Raw genomic sequence first — 12,793 nt, 5'->3', positions numbered from 1 at the left:
TTCACCTGGTTGCTCCAGAATACACCTTCCCCACCCAGCCCACCCTGAACCCAACAGTCCTCTGTTGTCATGGAAACCACAAGACAACGGAGTGGATCCCTCTACTGCTGGCCCTCTTTCTTCTCTCCCTCTGACGAGCTTGAGCTGCTGCTGCTGCTGCCGCTGCTGCCGTCTCGCTCTGCTGCCATCTGGAGGGCGAAAGGAGAAGTTTATGGTTAAGTCATGTCAAAGGAGTCTGTACTCAACATCCATCACTTCCTAACTATTGCAGAATTATTCATTTTTGTGAGAATTAATAATCAAATAAAGTAGTTTACAGATATGGTATATTTTTGCTGCAGAGCAGTGCATTATCTTTACATTAAATGTTTGTAAAAGTAAACATTAAATGTATTACACAAAACCATCAACAAGTTTCAAATGTTTAATTTTGTTATAGTGAAGGATCAATCTAAATACATTTTAGGAAGGATGAGCAGCAACTTTTCCAAAAAACATGAAACAGTTTCTAAGCAAACATATTTCCTTGTTATTTGTACTAAAAGTGGACTCCATATGTTTTTTTTGCCTATACACATGCAGTGAGTGCTGACATGTTTGACCAAACCAAACAATAATTGACAAGGGTGGGCATGTGTGTGATGTTTAAATGAGTCGGTGTCAAATTAGGACACAATACACTTATAATCACATATTATCTGTATTGAATTATAAATGAATTATCTGGCTGGTAACAAGAACATATACTGAGACCTATTCAGCCAGTGAGGTTTTAAGGGGGGCAGTTTGTGAGAAACGTGGAGATTCAATGACAAGATCCTTTACAAAGAGTCAGTGTTTCCTACCTTCTTGTAGGCCATTTCAAAGAGTTTGAGCGACGCCTGCTGCAGGGTGGTGGCTGCCTGTTTGATGTTCTCTCCTGTTTCTGAGTCTTTGTTGGCCAGCAGATCTCTGACCTTAGATATCTCCTCTTTCAGCTTGGTGCACTGAAGAAACGTGGGCAAATGAAACCGTGTCAGGACATGAGCAAAACGTATACTTTGGCGACATAAACACATGTATATGCTCTTTGAGACTATCTTAGTGGTACAAACAATAGGGATGGGTCAACCCCACTTTATTTTTCTACCGCCTCGCTCATATAATGGTGGGGGAAAACAGTGGCTGCACAGTAGACAGTATGAGGTAATCGTCAGGTTCCAAGAGTTTTACCTCATCAGCAGGAAGCTGGTCCTTGAACTCCTCCATCTTTGATTCCGTGTCATGGACGATTCCCTCGGCCATGTTGACGGCCTCCACACGGTCCTACATGTAATTAATCACAGTTGGTTAGAAGGACCACTGCTTTAATACAGATGAATACACCTGCAGCAACAACTGCTCAGGGCAGAGTTTTCATCTCAACATTCAGACACCTCACCTTCCTCCTCCTGTCTTCCTCTGCATACTTCTCAGCATTCTTGATCATATTCTCAATGTCATCTTTATTGAGTCCTCCTGACGACTGGATCACAACTGCCATGAGAAAAGACGATTAAAATACACCAAAACATGAAGGGATAGTGTAGTTTTTTTTTTTAAGTATCAACACATTAGGGTTACACAGAAACCACTGAATACTAAGCTCATCCAATAAAATCTACACTTGCTTCAGTCCACAGTATCCTAACAATATGTTTGCCACCTAATTCCAACAGGAAACACAAGTTTAGTATGAATATATAGTGACACAACCACGACACCCCCTCAATTTATACCTCAACACACAGATAACTTACTCTGTTGTTCACGGCCGGTGCCCTTGTCCTTGGCGGAGACGTGGACGATACCATTGGCATCAATATCGAAGGTGACCTCAATCTGGGGAACTCCACGTGGGGCGGGGGGGATCCCCACCAGCGTGAACTGACCCAGCACCTTGTTGTCCGTTGCCATCTCTCTCTCTCCCTGACACACCTTGATCTCAACTTGAGTCTGTCCATCAGCTGCTGTGGAGAACACCTGGAGGGGGAGCAGAGGGGTCACAACCAAGGTTTCATGTCATGTGTTTGTGTGTATGAGGGGGACTGTGTACCTGGCTCTTTTTGGTGGGAATTGTGGTGTTCCTGTTGATGAGTTTGGTAAAGACTCCGCCCAGAGTCTCAATACCCAAGGATAGTGGCGTCACATCCAAAAGAAGCACATCAGTGACATCACCAGCCAAGACACCACCCTGAATAGCTGCTCCTATGGCAACAGCTTCATCTGGGTTGACAGATTTACTGGGAGCACGGCCAAACAGGTCCTGAACAGTCTGCTGAACCTACACAAAGACATGCAAAGAGTTTTTAATGATGATGGTGAATGCAAAAGTCACACACTGCGTTATCATCCATCCTAGGTGTTCAATCTGAACAGATTCAATCGCAGAAACCACATTCAGAGGTAGTTTGAGGACATGTGTCTACATTCCTGAGCTGACCATGAATGCTAGGGCTGAGCATCTTGTGAAAAGATACAAACTAGAATAAGATAAAAAAAAATGTACTTCGTGAAATCACTGGTGGGGAAATATTTTGCGTTCCCACGCTTGCAATATTGACAAGAAAACCACATTGTGTACGCCATGTTATGCACATATAGCATCGTACAGGACATCTCTGCAAGCAGCACAAGGAGGTAAATTTAACAACGAAAAACAACTGTTAATACAGGCAACTTTTCCTTCATTATTTGGAGAGAAACTTCCTCAAAATTCAACTCTCGCTGAAGCGATAACTATAGCTATAGGCGTGTTTGTAACATCCGACCCGCTGCCTTATTTGGTGGTGTAAAACCCTTGGTTTAAGTGTTTAATTGGCGTACTGGACCCACACTATGAAATGCCAAGCAGGTCTTACTACAAGTGTCGCCTTCCATGTATAACTTCTCTTCTTTTTACAGTTGGTTTCCAATTGACTGGTTATTGTTACACTCATATTGTTAATACATTATTTAAAAAAACATAAAATAAGGCAGTAATGTAGTACATTGTAAACAAATTACATTATGTCAGTCATAACACCATGTAGACAATCAAAATGGGAATTAAATGAGTTATGACATAAAACCAATGATCCTAGACTAATAAGAGACAAGTCTAAAAACAGCAGACCCACCTGCACTAAAATATATAGAGAAAAAAGATCAAACCGTGACTTTAAAATTACAGTAGAGAGTGGATACCTGACCCAAGCTTGTCAGGACATGGGTTGGGCTGAGTAGAGACATTTATAGAATTACATGTGGGTTGTAATAGGTCATGATGGCTGCTGGGCCACACAACTTGATACAAAGCTTTCATATATAACTGATGGATCTTTTGTATACGTTAACTAAATCTTGATCAGTACGAGGCTATGTTAAGCTATGTATAAGGATTGAATAGGGGGCACAACAGCACCACTGAAAAACATTCTAAAGAAAAACCAACCTGGCAGCTCAGAGTAGGGTTTGCTTCATTGGTTTTTTCTCAGGCTCGGTTTGGTTTGACACGAAGAAAAGAAAAATAGAAAAGTGTGGTAGTTATGTACCTTGGGCATACGGGTCATACCCCCAACCAGCAGCACCTCTCCGATGTCTCCCTTGGACACTTCTGCATCCTGCATGGCCTTCTGACAAGGAGCTGTGGTGCGTCGGATCAGGTCAGCCACGATACCCTCAAACTGAGAGCGGGTCAGTTTTATGTTGAGATGTTTGGGTCCAGAGGCATCCATGGTCAGGTAGGGAAGGTTGATGTCGGTCTGCAAATGAGAGCAAACAGAATGTTTTAGTCTTCAATTAACGTGACAATGCCACAGATGACAACCTAAATCCTAGCAGAACAATAAAGAAATATGTTCTGAATCACAACAATCTCACGTTCAGTGAGAAATGGCTGACGGCGATAAAACACCCTCAGAGATCACCACTTTTTAAGTCAGAGCAAGCAAGAATTACATCTTTTTTCCACGGGGGACACAAATTACTTTCACAGCGATGGTTTCAGAGAAACAGGAGGAGGTTCGAAATCAATAGCTACCATGGTTATTATTGGTTGGCAGCAGCTTAAGTTTAGCAAGTGGAAGAAGAATTTCTGGTTCAACCGCGTAGGATGGCAATGAAGTAATGAACAAATCCACAGACTCAAATGTAAATTTAGCAGATTGGGGTCAAGTTCTGCGAGATACGCACACAGGAAACGGCATCTAAAGATAGATGTAAGGATTTTATGAATCGACATCAAATCTCCCAAATGCAAATCGATATGAAACACAAAAAAAAAAATTTCTCATCCCTGTACCTGCAGTGAAGACGACAGCTCACATTTGGCCTTCTCCGCCGCCTCTCTGACTCTCTGGAGAGCCATGTTGTCCTTCATCAAGTCCACACCAGTCTGTTAGAACACAAATGCGTGAGAAACTCAATACCGAAGTACAGATGAGAGAATTTGTCTGCAGATAGAATTTAAGTGCACCTCTCTCTTGAATTCCTTGACAATGTGTTGGAGGAGGTGCTGATCAAAGTCCTCTCCTCCCAGGAAGGTGTCACCGTTGGTGGACTTCACCTCAAAAACTCCTTTCTGGATTTCCAGAACGGAGATATCAAAAGTACCTCCACCAAGGTCATACACAGCAATGCTAAGAAAAACAGACACCACAACATTATTATGAAGCAGTCATTTAAATTTAACATTTTTAAGTTTTAATAAGAACCGACTGTACTAAAGTCGGGGTGTCACGGTACGCAAACGTCATGGTACAGAACAGTGGTCAAACAGACTCAACCGTAAAAGTTAAGTTGCTTAAAAAATATTATAAAATAATTCTCAATATTGCTGGACCTACAACTTGAAAGCTGTTCAATAAATAATAATATATTTAAAAAAGTATAAAAACGGCTGATTCTAAACTTCAAGATATCAGTAACGGAGGTAAAAAAGCAGAACGGAGCATCCCTAGCTGAAGTCGTTTGCTTCAACAGCTCAACACTATTGTGTTACATTGTCAGGAAAGTAGGAAACGTGATGAAGTTGTGCTCTGCATCAGCGTAGTTACTGCTGTACATGTTTTGAAAATATACAAACATGTACAAACTATTTTTGGTACAAGGACGTATCGACGAAGAGACACCCCTAGACTGTAGTAATCCTGTCATAACCCTGCTCACATTTTGTCCTGGGTCTTGTCCAGGCCATAGGCCAGAGCAGCGGCAGTCGGCTCATTGATGACACGCAGAACGTTCAGACCAGCGATCTGACCAGCATCTTTGGTGGCCTGTGAATCACAGAGAGTTGTGATTATCATTATTAGCAAACCAAACGGTTTTGATCAAATGTATAGTTAGATTTCAGTTTCAGAAATTCCAACAGTGCATGTTTAAGAGGAGCCTTCTGTAAAGAGCTGACCGATCACTTTTTGGTCATTTGGTGTTAGATAATTATCTGTGCCAAGGAGGTCATGTTTTCATCATCATGGGTTTATCTACACGTTTTCCCTCATTTTAGCAATTTCCTGTCTGCAGTTTCTCACAGATCAATTTTATTTTTTGTGATGGGTAGGTGATCACTTGAGTATGTTCCCATTGAATTTTGGTATGAAGGTACGCACTGACGACATCACAAGAATAGTAAAATTTGTCAAGAAAGCCCCATCGCTTATAATGGGAGAAAGTGTCATCTCCTCATGCTCAGCTAAATTAGTTTATTTAAACATGTGTACCTGTCTTTGAGAATCATTGAAGTAGGCTGGGACAGTGACAACAGCGTTCTTTACTTTGGTTCCCATGTAGTTCTCTGCAACATTAACAACACGTTTGTCAAAGTCAAGTGAACGACAGAAACATCAAGGAATCAATATTAATACGACATCGACTAAAATACTGCCATCTAACCTGCGGTCTCCTTCATCTTCATGAGAACAAAGGCTCCAGCCTGGCTGGGGGAGTACATTTTCCCATGAGCCTCGACCCAGGCATCGCCGTTAGATGCACGCACAATCTTGTATGGCACATTCTTCCTGTGAATGAAAAGACAAGTTCCCGTTCCTGGTAAATTGTACATGAGTACAGCCAACTACAGTAAACACCTGGCTGCCATCACTTTGATGACATTAGCAACACTTGCTGTAAAGTCAAATACAACACAATGTGAGTGTTCGTCTCACAAGTCTGGTTGAAGAATCGTTTAGTTTAGAAATGTAACCCACATGTCTTTCTGAACCTCAGGGTCATCAAAGCGACGGCCGATTAGTCTCTTGGTGGCGTACAGAGTGTTCTGAGGGTTGGTAACAGCCTGGCGTTTAGCAGGCATGCCCGCTAGACGCTCCCCATCTGCAGCAAAGGCAATGACTGACGGTGTTGTCCTGGCTCCCTCTGCGTTCTCCAACACCTGAAAGGCAAACAAACACGTGTGCACAAACGCTGTGAGAGGAGAGCGAGCAGAAAAGTCTCCAACCATGTTGCCGGACTCATTTAGTGGTGAAAACAAGCACTTTTTATGGATATAACCTAGAATGGCGATTAGTCCGTAAGATTACACTGCAGCCATTGCCGAGGTGATTTTACTGGACCAAACTTCTCCCAAGTACTATTTACATACACACCCACGATTATAAAAAAAAATAGGGTTGAAAAATAACAGAATTCCCCCTTAATCTAATTAAGGCAGTTGCATGTAAATTTGATTTTTTTTAATTTTTGAATACAATGTCATAATGCAACCTTATTTTTGTGGTAGAATTTCTCTGATATCAAGCCGTTTATCTTGATAAAAACGGTTAGTATTGTGTAGTAGTGCAAAAGTGGATTAAAACATGATCAACCACAATTCTGTTAAATTTACTGACAAATTAATTACTGCTGACTGACCAAGTACTGGTCTTTTGAGGCAACTAGTTTCAATTGAAAGGAAAACACTATCTCGACAGAACCCAGTGGTTTTCAGATAGAGGAAGCATCTCCTTACCTTGGCCTGCTTGCCCTCCATGACGGCCACACATGAGTTGGTAGTTCCCAGGTCAATGCCGATGACTGCGCCCTTAATGGCTTCAGACCTTAAAACACACAAAGGTTACTGTTAATGAAAATAAATAAAGAATATCTGGTATTATTTGTATATTTCAAAATGTCTATGTTTTCACGTAGGGCTGCACGATTCTTGAAAAAATGTGAATCGCAATTCTTTTTTTGCCTAGAATTGAGATCATGATTCTCTGGAACGATTTTTTCACAAATCAAAATGTTTATTTACCTAATGAATAAAAGATTAGAATTCAACAATTAGGCAAGTTAACTGCCTGCATAATGGACTTATTGTTATTGCTGATATTATTATTGTTGTAGTGCCTGAAGTGACATGGCGTGTTTCCACTAGCTCGACTTATGTCATAACCAGGGAAAATGCGTGACATTGTCAGACTGCCGTACACAGATTGGTCAGAGTGCCGTCACAGGAAGAGGCAAACCGAACAATGCAGATAAACACCAACAGTTGCTGTACCAGTGCTGTTTAATCCTGTGACTTTACTTAAGTGTTTTAAAGTATAGCTTATGTTAGGCCCGAGGAACTGATTCTGTAAATTAAGATTAGGGATGCAATGAAAGTTGTTGGCCAAAAACAAAAACGAGTAAACACTTGGCCGAAAACCGAAACTTAAAGAAATTAATATACCAATTACGTAGTTTCTTTTTCCGTTATGGCTGGGACAGTGTGTACTTGCCTCACTACAGTCAAGGCATTGCAATTATATATATATATATTAATATTCATGCTTCAAGAAATTAATCAATTAAGAATCTCTGAAAATATTTAGGAAGATATGAATTAAACTTATCAGACAATGCTGTATAAGGAGAGCAAGAGTGAGCAAACATATGTCTTTGTTAATGTTGCCAGACTCATATATTGGCAAAAACAAGCACTTTTTATGGCTATAACTCAGAATGGCGATTGCGCAAGATTACACTGCAGCCATTGCTGAGGTGATTTTATTGGACCAATTATGACACTTCCTATAAGTACTATTTACATATAGACCCACATTTATAAACATGGGTTCAAAAAAATGACAGAATACCCCTTTAATCTAATGTAGGCAGTTGCATGTACATTTTAAAATAAAAAATGTCACACTGTTGACCTCTAAGTTAAAAGAACCAAGAAGTGGTCATCTTTATAAAGGGATGGTGCCAAGTTTGTGTTTCAACTACATTTTTGACAGGAGACCAAACATTTCTAGAATAACAGCATGATGGAGTTGACACTTACGCATAGTCTCTCCTGGAGAGAGTTCTGAGTGCATCTGGTTGGAAGCCTCTCCAGCAAGCCTAGGAACATCACAAAACTGTTAAACAGCTCTTAACACATGTTCTCTGTAACTACAGACATAACTTTATATTTCCTTAATACAGAATCACTCTAGTCTTAAATGACAATTCAATGCACCGTATACTGCATTTTCTTTCATTCCTATGCACACATTGCATTTATATGCAGCATTTTCACACACACACACAGTACCAGCACCTCAGGAGCAATTAGGGGTTAATACAGGAAGGTGATTGTGTTCATATAGTTTGAGAGATAAATAATTTCTGGAAAAACTATGAAAAGTAACGGAAAACTGACATTTGCCTTGAGACTATGCACAGATCAGTTAATACAATATAAAAAGGGAATAATAATACCAAGGGTGGTAACCAAGCACATGTATAGTTAAATATATAATTGTATGTATTTTTCACATTCTTATATTTTTCTTTTATCTTTACTTTCTCCCTTCATCTGGTAAAACAAACAAATATATTCGAAAAGCACATCATATGGACATGAAGGACTCCACTGAAGGTCACCGATCGACTCATTTACAACAACCTTGGAGTGGATGAACCGCCGTCTCTCGTCACACACGCAAACATTACACATCATATTTCACTGGAAAAAAGACGCATTCACATTTGACACAGCGTGAATAAATTAGTCACACGTCATAGTAGGCTAGGCTAATAGGCTAACATATGTTAGCATGGTCTCTGATGCATGTTGGCTAACCATGCCTCCGCAATGGTGGACACACAGATAATACAAGTAATGCTAGTGTTACCACAACTAAATGTACACGTACACTGTAATATACAAAGTAAAAATGTGAAATAAATCCTAACTGCGTAAACTGGCCTAAGGCTAACTCCGTTAGCATGCTAAGCTAGCTGGGCTTCAACACAAGACCAAAGTTTGTCAGGTTTGACAGTCATGTTACACAGCAGTTATGTGTTAGACCCTGATTACGTGTGTTAAAGACACTCACCTTCTTGATTAACGAGGACACATTTCTGGTGCTGCTCCTCGTTGGCAGAGTAATTGAAAAGCCTTTTGCGACACTCAACATTTTGACAATTCGGTGATGGTAGAGACGTCTTAAAGGTCCGCAGCGATTAACGTCAAAAACAACGTTGAAAGATGACGGCAGAAAGCTGTTATATTAGCGACAGTCCTTCAGACGTCCAGGGAACAGGGTGACAGACGCGGAGGTCAGAGCCGGCAGGGATGCTCGCCTTGGGTTTAATGTGTAAAGAGCTACGGGTGTTCTTCTGGAATGATCCAACACATGTTGCACCATGTAACACCGATGGACCCCAAATGGGTTTCCGGGTATACTGCCTGAAAAATTAAACACTTCAGTAAAATATATACATCTGTTTATGAATTCCGTCTTCACTTTTATCTCTAGTGAGATACTGTTTTCGACAACTTCCGTTTATCGGTGTAGATACATTGACACATTTATTTGTATTTGTACATAGATTTGTGTAGGCAAAGACAAGGACAGACACACATAATGGGCATGTGAAGGTCACGATACACAGTGAGCGCAGCGGCTTTCACGTGTTTACATCATTCAGGGATATCGAAGTAATAGTACAGAGACTTGTATGAAACAAAAGACTGTATGTAACGATAATACGTCGATAATAGCGATCAGTGTGTAAAACCAATAATGATAACATTCCACACAGTGTGTATCTGCGATCTTATTTTCATTAGCAGGCGGTTATATAAGCTCTTTCCCTCACGAAAAAAACAGACGTACAATTAAAAGGAGCATAATATAAATTTAAAGATTAAGAGAGCAGTATAAAAATAAGAAAAAGGATTGGATTAAAAGAAATATTGCAAGATATAAACTCAAAATAAGCAAATAAACTCGATAATCCTGAACGGACGTGAGCAAGCTCTAAGTTCTAATGTGAACTCTTTAATTGTATAGTGGTGAAATGGAGCGGTTTATCAACACACTCACTCACACACACACACACAATGCAGAAAAGAGACAGATTATATTAATAATATATACATAGAGACCAAACCAGACAGAGTATAGTGTTTCTCACCCACTCATTGCATTCACGTACACTCACATGCACATTATCGATGGTGAAAATCTACCAGCTTGGTGAATTTCTGACAAAATCGTCCTTTAACTTTTCAGTCTCTCTTTGCCAAATGGTGCATTCAAATTGTGCAATACGCCGATGATGCCATTTTCACTGAGTAGTGCGCATGGTTGTCTTCAACAGTGGTTTCAAACATGTGGTCATGCAGCCCTGGGAACTATGTTTTCAAAATCCTTTGAAAACAACGTTCTGTCTCTGTGCATAGGCAACTATGCCCGTAGATGGCTACTGCAAACCTCCACAATTGTTCAAAAGAAGGAACGGATGGACAGTGGAGTCAGAGGTTAATGCATCGGTGCAGGAGATACAGTTATGTTACTCCTTGATTTACTTCACCACAAAGCCAGCGGTGTAACTTCTGGCAGCTTCTTTATATTCAGAGACTGCTTCGATGTTTGGGCAGAGTTGGTAATCGTGATCGGAACGTTGCTGTTTAACAGGTTTTAGGTCAAACCTAAGCATTGTGTTTACTGTCTTAGGTGTTGCCCCCATGATTTCAGTGTCATTTCCTGCTCCGATCTTTACCTGAAGCTTGACCAGAAGATGCTTGTAGGCATCTGTGAACTGCTTTGCAGTGGGAGTGTTGTTAACTCCACTCTGATGGAGGAAAAAAAAGCTCAAGATGATCTTGACTTGTGCATTGACACATGTGGTATCTGGCTTTTCCACCAGCTCATGGAAAATATTATGTATTGAGTTGGCAACAAAGCTAATGATGCATGTTCGCCATTTTCCAGAATGTACAGGCATTCCTTTTTTATCCGTGAGTACAGGAATGGTCTTTTCTGCTTTCAGCAGTGTTTTTTCTGCCCATTCTTTGTTTGATGTCCTCATTGGTGCTTTGTATCCTTTACCAAGGGGGTTTCTGCTGTGTTGAGAACATCAAAAACAGCATCAATGGTTCTCAGGAATTCTACAGTTTTCTCACAGCCTCTGTGGTAAACTGAGGTAAATGTAAGTGTTTGTTGTAATATTCCAAAGCATCTGCTACACTGCTGCTGAAAACTTGAGCAAGTTTTACCTTCATCTTCTGTTTCTTCCACCTTATATGGGCCCTCTTCAACTTGTTTCCCAGTCTCAGACCTTCTACCTCTTGAAGTTTGTTTAGCTAGTTTAGTTAGAACGATATATTTCCACGTGTTCCTCAGGAGTTCCATCAAATGGCACACATCCAAAAGCACATGAACTACTTGTGAAAAATAGCGAAAAAAATGGCGATATGGCATGATGGTCCATCGCAGGTCAAAGACAGGGTGTGAATCTACAAAGAAATATCCATCCATCCATCATCTACCGCTTTATCCTCCACCAGAGGGTCACGGGGGTGCTGTGCCTATCTCAGCAGACATTGGGCGATAGGCGGGGTACACCCTGGACAGTTCACCAGTCCATCACAGGGCCACATATAGAGACAAACAACCATTCACTCACACTCTCAGGCCTACGGTCAATTTAGAGTGACCAATTCACCTAATCCACCTAATGTTTTTGGACTGTGGGAGGAAGGAAAAAATCCACGCACACACAGGGAGAACATGCAAACTCCTTGCAGAAACGCCCTTGTTCGGAAGTTGTTCCAAACGGGGCTCAAACACAGGAACCCGGGTCTTCTTGCTGCAAAGGCAAGAGTGCTAACCACTACACCAACCGTGGGCCCCACAAAGAAATATGCCACTGGGATTTTCCATGATTCACTAATTGCAACAGACATGAGAACCAATGCATCTCTTGCTGGTGGCAAGCTACAACCATGATCCACATATCCATGGAATTTCCTTGCAGAATATTCCACATTCTTGCAAATGGCCATTTCATCCACCATTAAAGCACAGATTGTTTCCTTACTATCTTTTTTTGACTGATGTGGCGAATCGCCCGAAAATCGCCCATAAGTTGAAAACTTGAGTCTGATGATTCTGATTGGACAATGACAGATAATGTCTAGAACACTGATAATAACTACCTTTGCTGGCAGAGACAGCTGAAAGGAATATTAGTGCTAAGGATCTTTGGAATTGCTGAGGAAAAAAAAATTGTCCCTATACACCGGCCGCCCCTGTCCCAGACAGAAAGTGTTTCCCCTGGCCGCAGACGCGGAGAAACAGAGGTGCACTTGCTTTCACCCAAGTAAAGTACTACGTACTGAATGGAAAAACCAAGGCATTAATTTCTTCATGTGATTTGACATATATGACACGCTGTAATTCAAGTCCTGATATTATATGGGGGGGAACACATTATTTCAGACTGTTTTCCTGTCTGCCATAATTTGTATCCCCCCATATCTTTGGCTAGAAGAGAAGAAAGTTGTTCATAATCGCAGAGGTTATAGAGTGGTATGTGA

General features: G+C 40.9%; 2 protein-coding genes across 2 annotated transcripts in view; one reads left to right on the top strand and one right to left on the bottom strand.

Annotated features, from left to right (window-relative positions):
* The window catches only part of LOC310941034 (NACHT, LRR and PYD domains-containing protein 3-like), a gene marked incomplete at both ends in the record, with an annotated part of 313,773 nt that overhangs the window by 32,543 nt on the left and 268,437 nt on the right, over nucleotides 1–12,793 (top strand). The window lies entirely within an intron of this gene.
* Nucleotides 48–9,573, bottom strand: hspa9 (heat shock protein 9). Its single transcript, XM_083906500.1, has 16 exons — nucleotides 9,303–9,573; nucleotides 8,264–8,322; nucleotides 6,962–7,049; nucleotides 6,204–6,385; nucleotides 5,890–6,014; nucleotides 5,718–5,791; nucleotides 5,167–5,273; nucleotides 4,475–4,637; nucleotides 4,301–4,393; nucleotides 3,552–3,761; nucleotides 2,075–2,302; nucleotides 1,779–2,001; nucleotides 1,421–1,515; nucleotides 1,213–1,305; nucleotides 846–986; nucleotides 48–188 (listed from the first exon to the last, which is right to left on the bottom strand). Exons 1-16 carry the CDS (start codon nucleotides 9,381–9,383, stop codon nucleotides 102–104), a joined length of 2,049 nt encoding a protein of 682 aa, XP_083762626.1. The 5' UTR covers nucleotides 9,384–9,573; the 3' UTR covers nucleotides 48–101.

The sequence above is a fragment of the Microchirus variegatus genome (assembly GCF_963457635.1).
Source record: "Microchirus variegatus genome assembly, chromosome: 19".
NCBI classification, from domain to species: Eukaryota; Metazoa; Chordata; class Actinopteri; order Pleuronectiformes; family Soleidae; genus Microchirus; species Microchirus variegatus.
This window is presented reverse-complemented; position numbering and strand designations above follow the sequence as displayed.